The sequence below is a fragment of the Motacilla alba genome, chromosome 7 (genome assembly GCF_015832195.1).
Source record: "Motacilla alba alba isolate MOTALB_02 chromosome 7, Motacilla_alba_V1.0_pri, whole genome shotgun sequence".
NCBI lineage: Eukaryota > Metazoa > Chordata > Aves > Passeriformes > Motacillidae > Motacilla > Motacilla alba.
The window spans coordinates 19,656,829-19,681,334 of record NC_052022.1 but is presented as its reverse complement, the minus strand read 5'-3'; the positions used below and the strand labels follow the sequence as shown (position 1 = coordinate 19,681,334).

At 36.4% G+C, this 24,506-nt stretch overlaps 1 protein-coding gene across 4 annotated transcripts in view; it reads right to left on the bottom strand.

Annotated features, from left to right (window-relative positions):
* Positions 1-1,148: 1,148 nt before the first annotated feature.
* Positions 1,149-24,506, bottom strand: part of UBR3 (ubiquitin protein ligase E3 component n-recognin 3) — a 104,135-nt gene continuing 80,777 nt past the window's right edge. For all 4 annotated transcript variants that reach the window (XM_038141793.1, XM_038141794.1, XM_038141795.1 and 1 more), the window contains 8 exons: positions 18,674-18,774; positions 11,940-12,064; positions 9,347-9,454; positions 8,722-8,832; positions 7,677-7,853; positions 5,885-6,094; positions 4,198-4,337; positions 1,149-3,591 (listed from right to left, as the gene is read on the bottom strand). In XM_038141793.1, the coding sequence (XP_037997721.1) occupies positions 3,474-3,591; positions 4,198-4,337; positions 5,885-6,094; positions 7,677-7,853; positions 8,722-8,832; positions 9,347-9,454; positions 11,940-12,064; positions 18,674-18,774 (1,090 nt within the window). In that variant the 3' untranslated portion in view covers positions 1,149-3,473. The remainder of the gene's footprint in view (positions 3,592-4,197; positions 4,338-5,884; positions 6,095-7,676; positions 7,854-8,721; positions 8,833-9,346; positions 9,455-11,939; positions 12,065-18,673; positions 18,775-24,506) is intronic.

Here is a 24,506-nt window from a genome sequence, read left to right as displayed (position 1 = left end):
ACAAGACTGAACTCACACTTACACTGCAGCTTCTCAGTGTAAGAGAATTTGCAGGGAAACTACTGCCCATCTAAGGAAACATGCAAGCAGGGGCTTTGGGCACTGTGCCCTACCAAAAGGAGACATTCACAGCCCAGCACTACAGATCTCACTGACAGCACTAAGCAATCTCACTCAAACAAAAACAAACAACACAAATTGTCACACAGAGCCAGCCTTGTCTGATTACATGCACTTCCTTATATCCTGTGGTTGGCAATTTAGAACTGTGAACCTTGAACCTCCACACAGTGGCTCGGGTCTTTCCTGTGGGTGTCTTTGCAAACAGCCTAATTTCATTCTTATCTATGCTAATAGTCAGACAGGCTCCATTCATCACTGCCCCCATCTCTGAGAAAAGAAATTGAAAAACAGGACAGCAGAATCTGGCTTAGATGAAAATTAGATAGAAATCATATCAAAATCACCACAAAACTCAAGTCTCTGCTGGTGGCTATGTACACGTGAACTGATCTCATGGGATTCTGAAGTAAAGAAGAATATTTGTTGGATACTGTAGGAAAAGATCCTGTTTTTAAAAGAAAAAAGTAATTTCCTTGTGAAATACTGTGAGTTATACAAAATTCCTATTGCAGGGGTGATGAAAATATTAATAAAAATTCAGGCCACCACTGAAAAAGAAAAGATGCTGTTATCCAAAGGTCAAGGCCAAAAGAAGACTGTTCCACCAACTCTCTCAAAGGTCAAAAGAAAAGAAAAAACTTAATACATAAATATTACATTCATCAAATTGAAGTAATAGTTATTCCAGAATAAGACTTGACAGAAAAGATCAAGCAGTTTTCCCAAAAGCAGCTTCTCAACTCAACAATTTAACTTTAGCAGTTTGCAGCAGCAATACTGGAATAGCTGGAATAAACTTCAGCACTACTTTAAGTGCTATAGTTATGAGTAAAATAATCCAAATTACTATTGCAAAATACATGACTGTAAGCAATAAATTAAAATACATACTAGGTTTACTCTCTATGCAAAGTACTTTGCATGCATAAGGTTTTAACATTTAAATAACAGCCTGGCTATTGGGTGGAATTCAGTGTCATTCTGGATTACTGGGGCAGAGAGAAAAAATGTCATGAACACACAGATTGACAGTAGACTTTTATTAACATATCTTACAATGCCAATTATTGTATTCCTAGTTTTGTACTCTTCTGATGTGTTATAAAGATTAATTTAGTCTACAGTAATGTACTGTACTTAAATGATCATTCATACAGGATATCACACCAGAACATTTGAGTAATACACACACACACACCACTCTAGTTTGGACCTGTTATTTTTCAAGGTTAGCTTAATAAAGTAGGATTTAAAAAGTTATGGGGGAAATAAAAATCCTTGTTTAGCAGCATGCAAGGATATTCAAGTACAATTTTTCAACCAAGTAATTTTTTGTTGTTTTTAAATTGACTGGTGACTAATTCACCAGTATTATAATAACCACTATGAAATACCCAAATGTTAAAGTTAAGGCTAATAGTTTTACTTCACATCCATATGCACAATCAGAGAACATTCTGTTTTAAATAAAACACAGTAATCAAATTCTGGACACATTATCTCTTGTAAATAAAGCATTGGAGCTTCAAACTACAGATCACTCAAGTTCATGAGCCCTGTAATAATGTTATGCTGGCAATGTAAAGAATCTTTTTGCTCTTTAACCACACTTACAAAATGGCCTGATATTCTTAATGAGCAATGCAAAAATATCACAGGCAGAACGTATAATACAGTATCAAAAAAGTAATATTTTGGAAAAGACACAGCCATTTAGTCAGTGAAACAGAGTAATTCTAATCTTATAGGAAGTAGTGTAATACTTTTGAAATATATATATATATATTTATATGTATGTATAAAAACCAGTATCCTTTATTGTAGGGTTTTTCAAATTGTAGGTATCCAGAAAAACTCATTGTATTTAATTTTCCTTCGGTCTGTTCTTGATTGCTATACAGTCATTTTATTTCCCCTACACACTTTTCACTAGATAATGATTTCCACTGGGGAATTGTTTTCTTTGTATATGTGGCTTTATCATAAGATGTCTTTATTTTACACATACAAAGTTTATTTTACACACAAGCTGTGGAAGTCAAAACTACCAGGGAACTGCTTGGTAGTACTGTATGAAATAGCCCACAAATGTCAAGACTTGTGAAAAACAATAGTAGCAATATATTACATACCAGTATTTTGACTATAATCTTTCCTACCTACTTACGCTATGGATTTTAGCCCAGTTATGCCTCTTCTCATGAATTTTTTAGTCCTCTAAGCATAAATTGTTTTGGCATTCATCCAGTGAGGCTGCACATGCACTGGTAACTCATCTTGGCTACATCTGTTGAATTTTGGTTTTTCTATTTTTCCTTTTTAGGAAACCAAGCAGAAAGAACAGTGATTACTTTAAACAAATACAATATTGAGGAACCTCCTGAAATGACAGTAAAGATACAAAATTATGTTTCATTTTTAGAATAGCCTGCACATTCCTAATCCAATCATTCTGAAACATACTTCTGGTTTGGAACGATAGGCAGGCTTATGGTTGTTACGCTTGTAACTGGGATCTGCTACGTTGGGCACCAAACAAATTCCCTATATACAGCAATTTCTGTATGTTATCATTAACAATTTATTCAAATGATATGAAAAAAAGAAAAGCTCCTTCCTGGAAAAAAAAATGAAGACAGAATGTGTGTTCTGGATTACATGAAAAGCAGTAAGATACCTAATTTACAGTTATTCCATTTACTTATGGAGAAAAAAAAAAGAAGTTCCTGAGAATGTGTAAGTTTTCAGTAATGCCTGAAATATTTCAATAGACCTCAATAAGTGAAATGCTCTTTAAAATTCACCTTTCAGACCAATTATTACCATGCAGTCTCACAGTCATTTTACAGCCCTAATTACAAATGCCAATCAAGTCAAAACCTCAAGCCAACAGAAAAAAGGCAAAGAAATTTTATCCAACATACTTAGTAGATGTAATAGACATATACACCATTTCAGCAAAAATTGCTAAAAACTCAAATCCATGCAAAGTAAAATAAAACCCAGACAGCTACCCCTGGAGCCTCTAAACAACTCCAAGTAAAATTGTGCTTCTTAACAATAATGGACTTTAAAAAACACAAGAAAAATAGACTACTGAGTGCAATAAGATTGCTCACACCATTTTGAGGATTTAATTTCAATTATTGTATCATTCTTTTGTAGCAACAACAGCTCATTTTGCACAGATTCCACATGTTTACAAAGTTCCATTTCCCTTTTATGCCCATACCCACTTCCACCCCGAGCCAAGGAGCTAAACTCCCATTCAGTTAAAGCTATTGTCAGTCAGGATGCATTCATTCATGGTAACAGCAGTTACATGGTGTGTAGGTGATGATGACGATGATTTACAAGCCATTATAGTGTGGCCCCCATCTTTTATTGATATGATCAAAGGTATGAGACACCCACTGCTGTTCAAGCACTTTGTATCTTTCCTTGCATATGTATAGGGGTTTACCACGCCTGTGGAGGAAAAAAAAAGGAAGAAGAAAATAAATAGTTAATATGCCAAGTAAATGGAAAGATGCTTCATTTCATAATCAACACAATACTCATACAACTTTTTTGCAGGGTAAACATGCATTTTTATTGGTGAGGGGTTTTCATTTTTGCTTCTGGTAGGGCAACTGCTGGGACTTCCCTTCCTTACACTGGATAGCAGAATCCAGAAACAATCACTTGTTTTCTCAGTCGTGTAGCTTGGAAGTTATGCTCCGTGCCTACACTGGAATCCAACTACACTGTTTGATTAAAGGCCCAACAACAACATTGGGAGACGAGTGTTTACAACACAACACAGAATTAACCCTAGTTGGGAATGACAACATAATAACCTGTCTGCTGGGTTCCTGGTATAACTCAATGATCATGACTACACCACCTCTGGGCCAAAAAATCCTCAAAAACCCAAGCAATAAAAGTCAGTCCAAGCTGCAATAAATGGGGATTTTCCATTTTTCCACACAAGGAAGGTGGAGATCTATTATTATCTGTTACTGCATGTTACAAGACAAAGTTGATCTCCACAGAGGCGACAACAATGAAACACAGCTGTAATGAGAACATTACCTAAGGTCTCTGTCTTCTTCACCATGTGCATCGAGATAAACAGAACCCCAAAGGCAGAAACGATGGCCTCGTATGATGATGATTACAGATGCGTTAATCAAAAGGAATATTCCTGTCCCAGCTCCACAGTTTTGAGAATGCTGTAATGTTATGGGTGTAGAAAGGCAAGAGTGCAAAGATTCTGTTAATGTCTGTCAACTTGGTAACAGAAGAAATTTTAAAAATAATACTTTGTTTTGCTTCAAATAACATGCAGACATTACTGAGTAAGAGACAGTTTGCCAAATGATAGCCAGCCCCAAAATTCTCCATCCAAACTAGAATTCTTGTGCTGCCATAACACCACCTGCATATAAAAACGTTTCCCTGCTCAGCAAGGGAGGATATTTGTTACCATGCAAAAAACTGAATTGTATAATATAAGCAAAAATATTATATACAATATTGAATTTTTTGTTCTATAGCAAACTGTATAGGATTACCAAATATTTTCCACAGATGGCAAAACCAGGAGAAAGTATTTAGGAAAAACTTAGTATTACCTCTTTTACAACAGCCTTATTGTTTAACTTTTGCTTTCTCTATCCATGCTCACAGATCTAGTCTATGGCTCTACAAATCTAATAAAATTTTTTTAAAGTAATTCTTGCTTTGTTGAATATGTCATTCATCTCTGTGACTAGCACAATCTATATTCATCAGTTCATTTTAGCAAATAAAAATGTACCCTTCCTATATGGTTTGACTACAACTAGAAGCTTTAATCCCATCAACTACAACAACAATTAATTAATTATGTGGATTTTTAATTCCTTTTTTAATAACATTCTGTTTTCATGAAGCTTGAAACCTTAAATGTAACTACAAATTCTATTGCACATTTTGCCCACTCATTATTTTTCCACCATATTAGCACTGTGAGAGAGATAGGTGAGTTCAAACAATTTCAAGACAGTCCAAAATCTCTCTGATGTTTTATGCCCCATTTGTAAATATCTCTAACAACCTGCCCTCAAAGTTTTGTGAAGTCCATATAGTTCCAGTCTTCTCCTAAATGTTCAATGTAAATAAAGAGAAAACCTATCAAAGCAAATCTTTATCACAATATGAAAATCAATAATAGATGTCATCCAACTCAAGCTCCTGAAAGAACTTATATATGCTGACTAGAAAACTTTGCTACTGAAAAAGTCAAAGACCTTAAATCAGCATCTAAGTAGTTACAGTCTGCAGATCTCTAGCAGGTGGCTGGGTATCAGAAAATACTCAAATCAGCCACAGGCTGATTTTCTATGTACTTGAAAAGCAAGAAAACAAACCAGAGGAAAATTAAAATAATATACGAACAACCCAAATGTAAACAAATTTCAACTGGCTGTGAATCAAAACCAGGTGTCAACATTACACACAGTGGCTTTGTAAGACCTTCACAAAAAGGAAAAATAGGTTCCCATGCAAGTAAATTGCCCTCCAGAATCCAGTCTAGGTCTATCCCTCAGAAATAAGCACTAAACAGTATCACTGGGGGTTAGATTAGGTGACCCTTCAAGGGTTCCTTCCAACTCAAACTGTTCTATGATTATATAAACACATTTTGAAAAGGAAACCATCAAAACTAAGCAATGTAGTTAACAAATATCAATGAGTGTGACAATCAACTACAGAATTTGAATTAACTCTCTCTTACCAGTACACATTCACAGTAGCTTTGTTGTTTACAGCATAGTCCTTTCAAGCATACAAAAGTACCACAAACTAAGCAAACAGCAGGATCTTTAGGAACCTTGGTACAAACAGAACAAGTTTTTCTGTGATAATACTGAAAAATGGTATTGTAATTCTCAGGCAACTGAAGGAGGCGTGGCAAGTCCCACTTAGGTTCCTGGATAAGCAAAGCCTACAAAGAAGGTAAGAATATTTATCAGTTCAGTCAATTTTTTAAAGCATTCATATTTTCTAAAAAAAAGGAGAATACCAAATAAAAGAAGCATGCAGTTTAAAAATATCTAATTTCTTTTGCATTTCACAAATTTAGAAGTCAAATGTCACATTGTAATAGTCACCAGCTCCTGGCTAATTACCCTCCCCAACTGCAGTAATATTTCATCCTCTGCAACAGGAACAAAATGGGCACCAGCCTTTTCCCAAGGATGTTTTCTACATATGACATATTTTAAGTGCAAAAACCTTCATAGCTAAAACAAGAAGATTAAGAGTCACCTACTGGAAAGACTCTCACGCCCTGCACTAAGTTTGGCAGTATCAAGGTGTTAGTCCCGAACTCTGGCACTGACTATGAAAGCTGTCTCCCAGCTAAAATTTAGACTCAACATTTTCAAAAACAGAACTGAAGTTAATCTCTGTAAATGATATTTGAAGACATCTGCCCATTTTTCAAAACTGTATTGGACACACGCCATTAAGAAGTTACCAGAACTCACAATTTTTGATAAGACAGGCCCTACCTGTCTTAAATACTGCTTTGAAAAGCCTAACTCTTCTCATTTGCTCTTAAAAACACTGTTCAATTTTATGTTGTTGGGGGATGGGGGGGGGGTGTTAAAGAGAAATATGTTTTCCTTCAACATAGTAATTTTTTTTCTGTGTTTATAACTGATGAGCATAGTGGTCAGAAGGGATCTTTTTTGCAAGGTCCAAAAATTTTTTTGAGCGTGCATGACCTTGAAACCTAAATTGCAAAAAAGAAAAAAAGAGAAAGAAATACTGCATTTGTACCTGGTTACTTTCCAATCATGGGAAGAATGCTATCAATTTCACTGCAATCTATAGTATCTAACAGAATAGCTGGAACTGTATTTTGAGATTAATCTGGGTATTCAAATTTTCACAGGAACAATCGTGTTGCAGAGTGCGGAATGCATCTGACTTCCCCCTGACACCACAGAGGGGGACTTGAATTGTTGAGATGCAGCTTTGTCATCAAAACAATGCACTCATGTTGAAACATTTCCATTTCACAACTGATTATTTCAGTTGTACTAACTCAAGTCCTGGTATTATTTCTTTGACCTTCAGAGAAAATGTACCATCTTTCATCAGTAACTCTTAAACAGATTTTAACCTTTTCATCTTTTTCAGTTTTGCAACTGAAGATGCAATGTTTTACAGTAATTTAAAACAGGCAAGGAAAAGTTCTGATACCTATTTTCTTCAAGTTTCTATTAGCTGCCCTTTACTGGCTACAGGTACAGAATACAGGCACACACTTAGTATCATCTAAGGGGAGTGTTTCTATATTCTGTCTCCAGCAATCATAAAAACCACACAGGTCTTCGTATTCCTGTTTTTAGCCGATTTAACCCACACCCACTTAGCAGTATTTCCCATTACAATTTATCTCTCACAAGTTACATTCTGTGATCCTTAGCCAAAGCAACAGTGTATGTGCATACTGCATCAGGCAATAAATAGCTGCTTCCATATCATGACTATTTGGAAAAAATAACTCTGCTACATACCTTTACTTGATCTGGATGTCTACCTGCAAATGAAGCCAGTTCTGAGCACCACTGTGATATCATGTCAAATGCTGGCACTGGCCAATCGAGACAAGAGGCACTGGTGAACTGATGAGCTGGCTGAAAAGATGGTAATAGACCCAGGCAGCTTGCAAGAACGGTGAATTCTTCATCTTCCTTTTTAGACATGAAATCAGAGAGGTTTAGATTAATACCTGGACTCTTAATTTTATATAGTTTATTAAAAATATATCTATTTCAATTAAAAAGTATTCTAGTACTAAGATGCAAATAGTCATGCTTAGTGACACAGGAAGGTTCAATTTCACCAGATAACTTCAAACTGGACTCTTGAAACAAAAGAATTATCATAAAAAACCCCAAAACCAACCAACCAACCAAATTTAAAACCTCAATCCAAACCAAACCCCACAAACAAAACACAAATCCACAACAAAACTCCCAAAAAAACCACTCAACAAAAAAAACCAAACAACTCCCCCACAAAAACCACATATCCAAAAAACAGATACAAAACAAAAAAGCCCCAAACTCCACAATAATTTTTTTCTGTTTAGCACCCCAAACTAGCTAACTGCTGTTTTACAAAGGAGATGATGTTGAGGCAAGGAAAAGAAGGAGCTGACCTGCAGTAAACTCTACTTAAATTAGTCATGGAACTTAAACATAATTGACTGCTGATGCAATGTCTCTGAGAATGAAGTATTAAGAGGCATTAAGAAAATCAGTACTGAATTCCATTGTGTGTGGGATTACACCATCTCTGCAAATGCTGGACAAGTTTTAAAAGTATCTTGGTATTTTATGAGACAATCACCTATGACCTAATTAAATAAGCATGACTTTGCACAAGTTTAAGAATATAAAGCCATTTTTTGGAAAACTGCAGTGCTATAATGTATTATTTTAAAAAAATCTCAGGATATAAAATGTATACCATGAAAAAGACACCTTCAAATTCTAGCTTTTCATCTCTAGCTTTCTTTATATAGAAACATTTGAGTGTGCCCCTCTCATTCTGTACCTGACAACTAGGCAAATCCCCTCCAAAGAGATGGTGTTGAAGAAGGCTTGTGATCCTGAGGAAAGGCAGGCAGAACTGCTGCAGATAGCACTCTACAGAATCCGGATTTACCTAGACAGGAGGAAGCTATTACTAAATTCTGTCCCAGGTAAATTATCCCCTACATATAGAAAGTCCAGTATGAACCAAGAATTTTTTAAAGCATATTATATAAATGACTGCATCAAACACAGATTCCAAAGGCCAGCATTTCACTAATAATCTGAAATACCTCTGTAGGTTTTCTTCCCCCTCAACAAATGGGTTTTCTACTTAAATATTAGCTTTTTCAAGTTTCTGAAAGGTCTTTTGTACTTATGATTAGAACCCATACATTCAATTAAAACCTGTAATTATAAGAAGTATTTGTCAATAACTTTCTCAATGTGGCACTGACCACATCTGATATTAAAAGAGGTAGAGACATTTACAGAGGCAAACTGTCCCGAAGGGACATGCTTTGATCTAGAAAATAAAGAGCTGTACTGCAAGTCTTTAGCAAGATCGGAGAAAAATCATTATAACAACGAGGCAAAAAAACTTCAAGGGGATATGCTGGAAAAAATTTCCAGAAATTTGCAAGTACCACTGGTAATTCTTCAGTCTCTTCTTCTTCATATATCTTCCCCTTGGACAGTTCACTAATCACATGACCCAGCAATACTTCCCAAGATTTTTCTCCACTGGATGTATTCTGCAAATGAGAAGAAGAGAAATCCAAAAAGAACTGGTTATACAAAGGAGAAAATGTTTATAGTAACAGCAATGAAGAATATTTCCTTTTGATCAACATGTGAATTTTGACCTAAAAAGATACACAATGCTTTAGAAATTTAAAAACAAATGTATAATTTTACAGAAAGGGACTGCATTTAACTAAAGAGTGAAATGTGAATTGCTACTTGAATTACATATGTTCTAAACTGAGTGTTTTATGAAAGCCATTGTATAACGTTTGCATTTCTCATTTTCTCTGTGAGTATAAAAAAAGTTTACTTTAAAAGTAGAATCACTTCACATCTTGTTCCAGAATTTTAATTCTAATACAAGATTTTTTTAGAAAGTAATTTTTGAAAACATACCAACCAGAATGAATGACAAACACTTGCTATGTATTTTAAGTTAAAATGAATCTATCAGAAAGTACAAAGTTGCATTTGGAATGAACAATGTCTACTACAGATGGAAAACATATTTAGTGTAAAGAATAAATAGCCACTTAACTTTGTGCCATAGCAATTGCATTTAAAGTCAACACAGAAAGCTTTAAGAAAGAGAAGGAAGTATTCTCGTAAGTATTTTTCCAAGTCAGAATAAATTCTACCCTGGAAAAAGATGACTGGATATGACTTTTGAGTTCTGTTATTATATTATCAACACAACAAACAAGGGAGTGGGACATTACTGTGATTCTTTAAAGAAACCAACTACTTCAGTACATAGTGATGTATCAGTTGGTTTCTTTAGTGCATTTTGACATCAACTTTCATTCTCCATTTTAGATGGGGTATTCACCTTTCATACTGGGACCACACACTTACTGTTTATGCTTACAGTCAAAGAACCAGAAGGCAACACACACTTAATTCAGCAGCTAAGACAAACCTCCTTTCCATGTTATTCCTTGAAGTTTACTCCACAGGCATTTTACAGTCTGCTTCCTAGGACACTGTAACACACCTTGCAAAGGTTATGAGGGTGAATTTGGGTTTCAAAAGTACACTTTCCACCTCTCAGTCCTGCTGAGAAATTAAACTCTTCACGTTGTTTGATCATTTGACATAAACATAGAGCAAAGTTTTCAGCCCATGTTTAATGTCTGGAATACCAAACTGTAATAGATTCACTTGGCATTTTCCATAGACAAAAGTTAAGTGAAGTGTCATCTGTGTAGTCATCCCAGGACTAAAATGTCTATCTTACCAGAAGAGAAGAAAAAGCCAACCTGAACCATATGCTTCTAACCACTGGGGGTTAAAGAAACTTTAAAGAAAGAACTTGGGTTTCTAAATTAAAACTCAGCTTCCCTTGTGATGCATGAGGATGAGGGATAGGCCCAAGAAGAGAAGGGCAGCCAAAGGGCTGGGAAAGAGGAACAGGGAGCTGTATGATTACCACTGGCCAATACACTGAGTGCTTTAAACTGCAAAATTCTGTATCACCTGAGAATCACTTAAGTAAACAATGAAAAAACCTGATCACTAGCAACAACCTCAAGCAAATGTCTTTGTATTTCTAAGACAATGACATTATATTGAAATAAGGGCTAGATAGGGACCTAACAAAATGAAGTACTGTCCAGTGATCCCAAAGTAAAAAATTTCTCAGAGTAGCAGGCCAGCAGCAGATAATTTGTCCTTAAGACCTTGGAATTCTGACTGACCACTATGACAAATTTAAGTTACATGTGAAAAGGCAGGTCATACTTCTCAGTCTTTATTTCATTTTACATCTAAGGCCCAGCTGTTGTATAAAGGGGTAATACCCATTTCTTCTCCTGGTCCCAACCCTTGTATCCTTTCCTTTGGTCTGACACTGGCATTCTTCTGACCTTCTGGGATAACCAATCTGTGGAGCAAAAAGCTAACTGAAGGATTAAATGAATGCTGGTGCTAGTGCAGAGAACTTGGTCTTTGGTGGCAACTGGCATTCAATCAGCTGAACTGAAATAGAAAGATGCATGGTCACTTTACTTGTAAATACTACCAGAAGTCAAGGAAACAATAGTGACAAATTTCCTTCTCTGTCTCTTCATCACATGAGCACTCTCGACCACATAGCGAGAGAAATTTATAAAGCTAGCCACAAATAGCACAAGCAAGTTGGAAAAGTCAAGAGGGTTTTTTTCTCCAACAAAGCTGCGTGCTTTTCCTGTAGAGAAATGCATCAGATCAATGCCCATGGTTTGTACAGGAAGACTTCCATTTCACAGGAAGGAAAGCTGCATTTACTGATTACAATCACTGCAACAAAGTAGAGACTGAAACTATAAAGACAAAGATTGTGAAACTTTTAAGTCTCATCATATACAAAAAACCTGCAGAAATTCCACACACAGAAACAAATTACTGGATTTTGAAGCAGAAGCAAATTAATACATGCAAAGCAGAAGTATCTATTACATTCATACTAGAAATATTTTAGCAGAATCTCATAAATGTTTTAATAAACTAACCAACCTTTTTGAGAGCTCCTGACTCTTTCCATGCCATCCTATCTTCAGCACTGCATTTAACAGAAAGTGCTGCCAAGGCTTGAGTATACAATAAAGTGAACAGCACTTTTATAATGCAGGTGAAGTGTTCTGTAAAACAAAGAAAGTAATTTTTTAACACATGATATTTTTAGCAAATATAATGATTACAGAGTCTCTAGTTATGGAAATAATTCTGAAATTAAAAGGAAGTGCTATAGAAAGAACAGCCCCTCAAAACATACAAACCAACATGTATTTACTGGTTTTCAGAAATGACTTGGCAGCCATAATGAACAGAACAATACAGGGCGAGTAATTTTCCACTGCTCCTTATTTTCACCTTAATCCTGGTTAGCAGCGACTTCATCCTAGTGGCCAGGTGATAATACAAGATTATATTTTGTCTAAAGGTTACATAAGTTAAGCTACTGATTACTGTAGATGTAAGCAAATGCATATCCTACCATCTCTTCTGGCTCCCATCAGGGGTGACACTCATACAAATATTGTAAAAAATATTTTTTTTTAAAAACCACCACAAGAACATCTAGCATATCAGTTTCTAACCCTTCACTTCCAGATATGGATCCTGCCATAAAACATTTGCTGCAAAACACTCTTGAGTGAGTACCTATTTACTGGACCTCACATGCATACAGACGGAAGGCGGAAAGCAGACTGGCATTTACTGTATCTTCAAAGATCTTTATGATTTTTTAAAAAAATATTTAAAGGGCTATTATTTCCTACAGCTAGGCTGCAGGAGAAAGGTTTTGAATTTTTTTGGGGATGCTAGCAACAGAAGCAAAACAAGACTTCCTAAAATGGAAACAGAAAAAAAAGATCATTTGCTGAAATGAAGATACTGAATCAGTCTTTTTTCTCTTTTTACTTTAGGCTCTATTTCCAGTCCCAAATTATCTAGTTTGTTTTTAAATCTAGGCAGATCAAAGAAATTTCTGTCATCACTTACACCACTCCTTAAGCATAAACATAACTAATATATATCTAAAAAAATGTCAAAAAATTGAGGGGTTTAAGAAGTCCTCTCAGGCTTTGAAGTCAAGCAAAACAATTTACATAAGCACCTCACAAAAACTGGGTTAAATACATTCTTTCTTTCTTCCCAAAGGATTTAAATGAGTTTCATATGTGAAAATGAGGAGGCCAGGGAAATGAAACACCTTCCTTCTCCTTTCCTGCATCTAATATCAAAACCCACTACTAGATTATAAAATATACACAGCTAGGACTTGAGTACATAATTAAATTTGTGAAATAACAATTGTTTGTTTGTGTAACAAGTGTTTACAAATCAATGCAGATGTGGATTTTGAAACTTTTTAATGTCTCTGAGTATAATCTTATGTGAGTATCAACTACAGCACAATAGAAAGCACAATTTGAACATCTAAAAGATAATTTTAAATTGCATAATAAGAAATGAACTTTTCCCTATTATCTTCCTAGCTTGCGTTAAACATGACAATGAATGGTCCTGTACTTCATCCCCTCCTTCCAGAGTAGGCAGCATTACAACGATACTTCCTCTTCACATCTCCCCAAGGGGAGGATTTACCAGATCCCACTAGATCTTGAGGCCATATTTTTTATCTCTGCTGAAACCTCCATTTTCTTAGCAATTCTGCCCCTGAAGAATAACAGCAGGCAAGCTTGCAGGAAATTTTCTGGGACTGAAATCTGTGAGACGAAACCACACACATTCAGAGAACTGTAAAAATTGCCTCTTTGGCCCGAGCTAAGAGTTTGTAATCATAGCTAGAACTGAACTCAGGTGCTGAGTTCTAACCCCTCAACAGCAGATACAAGCAACACAAATCAATTTCACACTGGAAGCATGAACGAAACCCCCTGCATGCAGAGCAGCAAAGGCAGACTGCTGTCAACAGGCACCAGCCTGCCACAGCCTGCTCCACCTTGTAGCTCTGCTGAGGTGATTGCAGTGCTCAACACTGGGTGTCTTTGCACATTTAAAAAAATCCGGTTTTTGCTAAATAGAATTATTGTCCTTAATATTAATTGTTCAATTCACCAGAAATATGTCTATCCCATATTATGTTTCAATTAAATGAATTCTCTTGTATTTACTTACATGAATGTGACTCATAAATTACTATGAATTACATTTTTGGAGAATCCACAGTTGGACAAAAACTGCACACTCCCACATCTGGGTCACCCTTAAGAAGTCCTGAATTCTGCACAAACTTCATCTTTTTTTTTTTTCTTTCCCCTTAGGAAAATATCTCAGGAGCAGCTCAGAGGCCACCTGTTGTGTAATGAGCACCAAGGCTTTTTTATAGTCATAGAAACATCCCATGGGATACATACTAAAACATCAGTCACTGCATCAATTATCACTTCATTACTATGTTATCTCTTTACATGCCATATATTTGACGGCTGTAGGTACCTGTAATGCTAGAGCTGTTGCATTCTTGTTTACTGCAAAGAGCAAGTAAAAATTACTTGACTTCCTGCAGTGTGCTTGTGAGGGCTGTGTGCTGTTTTCCTGCTGCCCCCTGAGGCAGGCTGTGCTTTTGCTGCATCATCTTTTCAGTTTAATAATTCTAAAGCTTGCAAGTATGTGAAGTAAACCACTGAGCAAAGTTCTGCACTGAAATGCATTTAGGACTCCTGCCCCTGATCTGACAGTTTCACAGTCTGAAAGTATTATTACTATGGCTAGGCCAATCTAATCAAAACAGGCTAATCCAGAACTTTTGTACTTATTTTTGAATAATACTGAGAAATGTTCTTATGTTCCTATTTTTAAAACTTTTTGGAACCAAATAATTTCAAAGCATCTCATGCCATTATCTGCATCAACCAACGCCCTTAAAAACTAAGTTTAAATAGGAAACACTTCTAGAACTCTAATTTTAACATTAGTGCAAGAAATGTGCAGCTAAATCAGCATATTAGCAATAATATAAATTTTTTAATTTCAATATATAAAGTTAGATTATATACCTATGACAGAAGGAATCCACAAAGAGAACCAGATGCAAAACTAAGGACATAGGGCCTTTTTTACTAAATTTAGAAGGAGATCTTCGTATAAATAACTTTTTAAAAATATGCTTCTTGATCAAAAGCTTGAAGCCTTCTTTGAAAACATGACTTCAGAACAAAGGGAGACAGCACTGAACTTCAGATAATCCATGAAAGGGTATATTAAAGCTCCAAGATACAGATAAATATTTGAGCTTCCACACTGAAACTGGATAGTATTCAAGCTGATAACATCCATACTATATTTAGTCAAGATCCTTATCCAATAATTTTTAAAAAGTGTTAGTATTTGGCAGAAAGCTGCTTGCTGCACTTTTGCTGCATGTCATTCAAACTTTATAAAAAAAGAATCTGTCAGAACATCCAGGTCAGCCTCTTCAGCAGCTGAGCCTCAGCAGTGTTACAGGAAAAGGGGCTGAATGCAGGTTTTACACACCAGAGAAGAAAACCTTTCCCAGAGTCCACAGAGGCTGGTCTCAACTCCCAAAAGAAACTTTGAGGTTGGAACACATCCAGCACTCCCAAACTGCAGCTGTCTCCTAGCAGCCCATGTCTCAGCACCACCAGGCTGTGCAGCAGGACCGTGGCAAGCGCCGCTCGGCCCTGCCGGCATCCGGCCCCACGCACAGCGCCGGGCCACTGCCGGGCACCTACCCGCCTCACACAGAGCCTGCCTTCCAAACACCCTGCATCAGCATGCTACCTTTTACATCCAGTGCAATGCAGGAACTGAAATCACTAGAAGCTACACTGTACTCCTAGAAAAATGTACACAGGGTCTCAAGTCAGGCGGTGAGAAAATAAAACTTTTTACAACTGATGGTAACAAGAAACAATATCCAATTTCAATTAAATGACTCCAGCATCCAAAAACTGTGTTGCAGAAAGGACTGGTGGGGGGGAGGGGTGTATTGAATTCAATTTACAAAGACAGATTTAGGTTTTGATAACCACCAATCCACTCTCTCCATTTTTGTACACACACCATCATTTGCTATTTCTGTAAGAAAGGAGCTGGAAGCAAAAATCTTTGTTTTGTATGGAGTCCCAATCCACAACATCATGAACACTCCATCCTCTGTTCAACAACTGCCACAGAACTGAACCAGAAAACTCCTGTGTGGATTATTATGCATTTAGCCCTGGACAATTTCAAGAATTTCAAACAAAATGCTAAACATCTGAAGCTTTTAAAAGTTCTGCCCATGTCCTAGTGTGAAAAACGCGAAAGAAAAAAGTTTCACAAATGGTTTTAGTATCCTAAACACAGTGTTTATTTTGCTTGCTACACTACACAGAGGTACACATATCAGTCTCATTCCCTTCTCTGCAAATTGGTTAATGCTTGTAAATGCTCTGACCTCCATGACAAAGTTTTTTTCTGTAGCAGTCTTCTTTCTTTCTGATAGGTTCAGATCAATTTTCTCTTCTGAATGAAGAGGCTGAACAGTAATGACATTTTTATTGCTTTAATCTATGTCAGATTGAAAAAGATACCAACACCCACCCAACAGTTAATAGGGAAGTTAATGCAATTCCCAGTCTGAATTTAAAATTAACAGTTAATAGGGAAGTTAATACAATTGCCATCTGAAGGGCAAGAGATGAGATTTTGAGTCCTCGTTAAAGAGCACTCTCTATTTTTAAAAAACACATGGTGTAAACAAAAAGGATTTTAATTACAAATTTGAAAAAAAGATGTCATATTTGATGAAGGACACAATGCAACTTAAGTCTATTCTTAAAGGAATATACTGGAAATATCTGTCAACACCCATAGGCATCAGCCTCCTGTGTGTATCCCAGTGCACAGCCAAGTCCACAGCTCCTGCACCCCCTGACAAGGGCAAGGCAGCACAGACAATTCAGGAAGCGGTAAGGTCAAACAGAGATTTTGTTCAGCCCCATTGCTGACCTTGTGCTTACCATGAGACATTTCACAAGCCACTTTACCTTAGTTATACCTCAGCCCTCTACAAAGAATTAATAATATTGAATTTGACTCTGTGACCTACACACCCATTGTGTAAAAGTACTAAACAAATTTGTTATGATTTATTTTTGTGAACGCCACTCTACAAGTCCAAACAAAGAATTATGAAAGACTTTCCTAACCATTTTGATGAAACAAAAATTAGGAAGATAAATGGCAATTTATTTCCAATTTAATGCTTCACAAATTTGAAATAGATGCATTTATTTTCTATCTGCCACTTGCCATTTCCCCCTCAACTGCAACCTACAATAAACCTAAGAGCAAAGACAACACATGCTGCTGATACGAGACATTTCACAGAATGCTCCACAGAATGCCTTACTATTAATTGAATGCTGTCTTTTCTAGGATAAAATATACTTTCTTAAATAGTGGTATTCAATGCTTGGATATTGACTACAAAGACACCACTGGTTTGGGCTTTATCTTCAGCACTTCCTTCCCTGAATTTCAGATGTCAGTCTCATTAAACTCTTATTTGCTGTTTTTATACTAGTTTGATTGAGTCCTTCCAGTAGCGTTTATTTAAGTTAAACTTTAGTTTTAAAAAGTACATTTTTGACAATAGTCTTCCTATGCAAAATATTTTATTCTTTTAGTATTTTGATATTCCAATAATCTTTTGGATATACTTAATCCCTAAGCATGTAGTTCACAATTGGATATGATGGTAATAAAGGTATTTTCCTACCTAAATGATCCTATGATTTTAAGTGTATTGAATTGAAAAAACAAACCCACAATGTTAATGGATACATACAGAATCACTTTAGCTGAATTTAAACATTCAATACCAAGGACTGCACACCTCTGATGGGAAACAGTTTCTACTAAGGTGCAAGCATCAAGAGCAGAACAATTCCTGAATTTACCTATTCAAAAACTACCAAAACTCGGCAGATATCAAAACTGCCACACAGATCCCATGGGAGATATTCTGTTCATTGTCAATGAAACAGTAAAGTGACATTTGCTTTGTTTCTCCTCATTTTCAAATAAAGGTACAATTACAAATAATCAAGCCAGAGACCAGTGTCTGAAGCCCTATTCTGGAATAGGGGTTCATACCTATTAGCTAGAGCTAATTACCTATTAGCAAGAGGAACCAGGTTCGGCTGGTCCTTTTATACAAAAAAAGAAATTAAGGTTTTAAGACAGTTCTGATTTTAGTAATGAAAGATTTAATTTTTTAATATCTATTTAATTGTTATTCATAATTATACTGTCTCTACTGAAACCGCTGCATTACAGCAATTATTATCTTCATATATGAACTCTTACATAACACTGCTGCAATTTAGACTCTGAAATTCAAATTAAATTACAATCTTTCAAATTTTTAGCCCTTAGGCACTAAGTTCAACTTGAAGTATTGAGCTGTCCCTCTAAGCAAAAGATGAAGGTCAAACAAAGGACACTTTTCTTTCAGTAGAAATACTTAATAGTTTCCGCTCAGCTCTTGTATCTTTAATGAATAGTTGACTGATAAGGTAAAAAGACAGGGAACACAGATAAACCTGTCAACTCAGAACAAAAACTTCTGTTCAATGCCACCTTTTGTAGATAAGGCAGAAACATTATTTTAGAATACACAGTAGATCAGCTATGATTTACCATCCTGCAAACCATCATGAAAGCAGCCTCATCTACATAATAATTTAAATATACGTATTTTTGTAACATACCTCTGTGCAATGGTTGAGGCATGGTTAAAATCTGGATAAGCAAAAGGGATGAGACATCTCTGTAAAGCACAGGAACTTCTGGCAGTTCTTCACCTACCAGCCTGAAAATAAAACCAAAAGAAAATCACTCCTGATACTATAAACCCATTTTCATATTTCATTTTGTATTTATTTTAATTACATTATTACATATTTTAATTACATTATTACATTTGATTTCAAGCTTACAGAATCCTAATACCTGACAATTTGCTAACTGATCTCAATTTTAGAATGGATCTCAATTCAAAAATGGTAATTACTCATAAAATAACTCGTGAAGAAATTACCATTTGGGTACCTGATTGTGTTGAAATGTTTTAAAACATTCAAAACTGCCTGAACTCATTATGTCTATGTAGAGAGTCAAGGAATATTCAAACAGTTGAATTGGTTTCCAAAGCATGGCATTTCACACGTAGACATGTAACCAGGCTGTAACAATAAGGAATCCTCAAAACACACTTAAAGTTACAGGGAATGCTCCTATTGGAAAACAGAGACCTTAGAAAAGCTATTGCTTTTCTTCACGTAAAGAAATGAAGGCTCAAGCAGCCATGACAGGGGAGATTATGCAATCACACACAGTCTTTTTATTAAACTCCCTGGATGTCTAGAAGGAAGCGAATAAGCACAGAGATAGTACAAACTTTTCAACTATCCAGATTTACTGATGTAACATCATCTTGTTTTCCTACACTAAAAAGCAAAAAATGCTTGCAGATAGGAGGTAGCTACTAGCTTTGTGTAGCAATAGTCAACAACATTCCAACAGTAGTATTCGTGTTCACCAGCTGAGTCAAACGGCAACAACAACAAAAAAATAAAATGGTGAAAAATCATTCTTCCAACTTTTAACTGATATGGGGCATGGTGGAGATCTCAAGCAGGAGCAGCTTGAGATAAAATATCGTACACACCCTCCCCGTGAACCTTCCCCTTCTGCAATACGCAGAGGTGCAAAGAGCTGGGTGGGTTCTTACTGCCCTTGGCAAGCAGCGGTGCTGCTGATCTGTGCTGCAGGAGCCACGCTGTGAACTCCTGCTCTCACTGACCCCGAATCTCCCATGCAAAGCAGTCCTCTACCAATGGCCACCAGCGCTGCAAAGGAACCAAATGAGCTCTTGCAGTCTATGGACTGCAGAAGGCTGCCCACATGTGGCGGTATGTGGATGCATGCGTGGGATCTATAGTGTCCTCTAACAGCTTTGAGGATTCAACCAGTTCATCATCTCTGAGGCCCATAAACATGATCCTGCTTTTGAAAAAAGACTACATAATTACTGATTTCCTGAAAATTCAGGCCTCTCTCTACAGAAGGCACTTCCAGGAGTCATCTGTGATATGAGTTTTAACACATGGAAGCAGTCATACAAGAGGAAGATTAAAAGAACACTTATGGTCACATGGCTGACTGATCTTGTAAAATGAGGGGAGAGAAAACATGGCCTAACTGGTCCTTTTGAATTAATGAACCCAGACAGCTACAGAATAAACACCATCTATAACCTTTTTGCTATAATCAATCATTTAATAAAATTATTGTTTCAATGCACTGTAATATACATACATACATACATATATATAAAAACACACACATACATGTATATGTGAGTATCCTAAACAAAACCCAAATATTCTAAAAATCAGTATATTGAATTCTAAAGAAGAGAAGGGGGCAAAAATTTGTATCATACTGCCAAGCCTCATTTTCAAAAATATACAGGCCATGAAGATACTCATCTCACTATGTCTCTCTCTAATTCTAATTTTACCTACAGCTAGTTCTACTTTATGATCCACAACACTGAATTTTAAAATAAACCTCATTGTGTAATGACTTTAAAACCATGGACATCCCTTCAATTACTTCTCATCTTTAATTCTTAATTTATATATAAACTTCGGAAAAATTTAATTTGGAATAACATTTTAAAAAATCTGACTCCCTCTGGTCACATTTAGCTGAACACTTCTTTCTAACAGAGGTATCAATATTGTTTAATAGTCATGTAACAATTAGGTCGAATACCAGTTCTGTCAAAATTATATATATATCTATCTCTCTCTCTCTATATATATATATACACACATACACAGAATACCATAATTGATTGGCATCGACATCACACATAAATGAACTCATTTGCACATGCAGGACCAACTAAATTACTTGCCTAATTTATTCAGTTCATAAGAGTTGAGAAGCAAATCTACATTAAATGTCAGGGGTTTAGATAAGCTGCTTTGCTTACATCAAGTACTGCAGCACATGAAGCACTTGAAAACTGCTCTGTCATTTGTTAAGAGCCTCAGAAACTTCTTCATTATGAAAATGGAACTGAAATTACAAAATGTGTTTAGAAATGTATTTTATGGAAATTGTCCATTCTGTTAATCTCTAACGCATATATGCAAGCTTGATAAATCTGACTACAAAAACTTGTGCCACAGAAGCACTTAATAAAAAGAAAGCATGTACAACAGCAAATAGGACCATAGTAATACAAAATTCTTTAAATGTGTAACAGTTGTACGCTGAATCAAATTTTAAAAGGGAGTTGGTGATGAAAATAAACTATACAGTGCAAAATGAACTTGTCCTAAAATGAAAAATGTAAATCTCAGCTTTCCCTATGGAAAATGACCTCTCCTCCAGCCCAAGGTAATTGGGCTGCACCTCTCCCTTTGCCAAAACCAGGGCTGCCTATCACCTGACAGCTGAGAAACTGCCTCTGTATTCTGGAGAGCTGTTATGCAGGAGTAATTTCTTTGGGAATGGATATAGAGAAATGGGAAATTCTGTTGTACTCTCAAATAAGCAGCATTTTGCTTATGGTGGTTCCTTATATTTATGCTCAACATTCCCTCTTCTCTCAACCAGAGACATTTTTGGCTGACGCTAACTATGAAGTATAGTTATGAAGGTAGAAATTCAGTAAGTAAAGTAAAAATTCTGAGCCTCCCACCTCTTTGAACTGTCTGACACAGAAAATTTGAGACACAGGGATATAGGTACACCTAAACTAAGGCTTCATTAACTAGGGCAAACTTATATTTTCTTCACAATTTGCAGGATAAGAAGCAAAGCACACAAATCCCAGATGGCAGAGAGGTCAAACTAATACATGGCTTCTGACATTCACTGCAAGAAAGCAGAATTCTACTATTTATTCTGGCTGCACCTTAGGATATAATCACAATTTCATATTTGCTCTTCATTGTGTCACAGCAGATTTTACAGCAGGTCAGTTTCTCATTATACACTCACTGACAGTACTGACACTGGGCATCTCCCGTTCTCTTTTACCACGGTGCCCCCAGCAGTCCCTTGTCACCCGTTCCCAAACTCATACAATTTAAACTTTCTAAAACATGGATGTGTTGCTTGACTTTGTTCATGCAGCCTGCCCAAGTTACATTGGCACAGCCAAAGAAGATGGTGAGCTATAGTGCAGGGGAAGGAAGAAACAGCCAAGAGCAAATATTTCAAAGCTGGCACTACTGTGAAAACCTATGTACTGCAACATATGTCCTGAGAGACAGCTGTTCCAGGCAGGATTTCTGTTGTATGGAATAGAGCACATAAGTCCTGCTCCAGCATGTGTATGTATAGACCACCTCTGGCATAAACCTTAACTAAACCCTACTATCCCACCATCCTACTCTCTCTGTCTCAGAGTATCTTCACAAAAACCGTGGGCTTTTTCCCCATTTCACAACAGTTTCTGTGATGGAGATGTGACTTAAGAGGTTCCTAGGCACAGCTGCTCAGTCCTATCCCTGAGACGCAGTGTGCTGCCCCAGTATGACACCATAAACAGTCTCTGAAGTGATCTAGCTTAGAATGAAACAGCAGCAAAACACTGTAGAAAAAATAACCCAGCATTTCAGTTTATCATGCAGTTCCTCCCTCCAAGTGCTTCTACTGCAAAGATCCTTAATGTTTTATCAACCCATTCTTTGCTGGTATATTCTGTCTGTCAAAATAGACAGAAAAATTTCAGCCTTCGTAGAGATTTAAATTTTAAAAAGCACGTATATCCTTTCATTTCATGTTTGCTGTTCCTGAAACTGTGCCTGTTTGGACTAGTCCATTAAATTCACATCTGGGTTTAGTAATTATTGCCTCCAGCTGCTCCTTGCCTGCCCCCTGCCAGAAGCTATTATTCCCCCTTTGCGCCACAATAATTGTTTATTTGATCACTATTGAAACCAGATCTGCCCCAGAAGAACAATTTGCTTAAGTACAGCCTGTGGGACCAAGCGTACATTGAATTTTGCAACATAAACTGCGCAGGAGAATTAATCTACTAAACCATTCACAGTTCACCAGACTTCGCTTCTTCTTTTGCCCCCTTATCTTCCAAAAAGCTCACATTATTTAGGCCCTTCTTGATAGGCTATCTTCTTGCTCAAGATTTCCTTATTTCTACTTAACCTTGCTGTGGCTGCTTGAGCTTCTCCCTATCTTTCCTTTCAGTTGCCATTTTCGGCTACAAGGAGATCTAAAGGCAATTGCAGAAGACACTGGACAAAACTGGTGGTTTTGGGAAGTACAGTGAAGCAATTCTCTGAGACTCTTTACAAGTTACTTTGATCAGTTCTCCCAGACACAGGAAATCTAAGGCATTGTTTATGAAGAATGACAGCTGAGTTGTAGAAAACTAAGATAAAAATTGTGGGTTCTACATCTGGTTAGTTCTATTTGTAAATGTTTATGTATATTTAAAGAAAATAGCTATAATTACATAAGAATGGGAATACAATGTAAGGGGGACTTGTTTTCCACAGATTTTTGCATGTGTGGGGGGCTTTTTTCTTTCCATTTTGAAAATTGTCCTTTTAAATAAATGAAGATTAAACTAGCTTCACTGGAAAACTGCCTTCAACTCAAATAATAAGTTAAAGTGAAAATTAAACAGAAAAAGATGGCATATTGGTTTGAATTTATTTTGCTTCTGTGACTTCCCTAAAGTTAAATTGTTTGGAATCACATTAATACAGTCAGAAAATATAAAACGTTTTCTCTCACTGACATTTTTTTTCTGTAAGTCTTTGCTTGAAGTCTCATGTGGAGGTCAGGCTGATGATTTAGATGACTTGGTTAACTTCAAAGGAGCAGAATGCCATTCACATCTAAAATCTGCAATGATTATTTCTCCACCATCCTCTTAAGCTTTTTCAGTTTTCAGCAGTGTGTCACCTTTTAATTGCTCTGAGTACTCTTTCCTGTACCTGAAAAATGTGCTATTCTCTATCTCAAAAGGCTGCGTGACTCTAAGAAGTGTGCAATCAGATCATGCACACCAATCCTATGAATGCCATCTTCAAGTCAAACTACTACTTCAAATTTCTCCAGCATAATTACAGATACTCATTTTATGCTCCAATTTATACATGAAAAACATGTCCTCAAATTGCCTCCTTTGTAGTGTTCTGGTGCCTGCAGACTAAGGAAGGAAAAACATTCCAAGGAGTGAGCAAAAATATTCCAGCTCAAAAGCATCTGTGCATCTCACCAGTAAATTACTTCATGGTAAAACAGATGCTATTTCTGTTGTAGCTTCCTACAAACCATTTAGGACTTTGTGCCAAACCAGTATCATCAAGTCTACCATGAAATATTGAAAACCAGTGCAGAAAACACAGGAACTGCTCAAATGCATTCCCAGCATGCAATCCCTTCTGCAAAGCAAGACATTACAGACCTACAGTACCAGTAATTTCTAAGTGATTCAAAATATTGCCTAATGAAATCTAACGTACTGCACTTTAGCCTTGACATGACCAA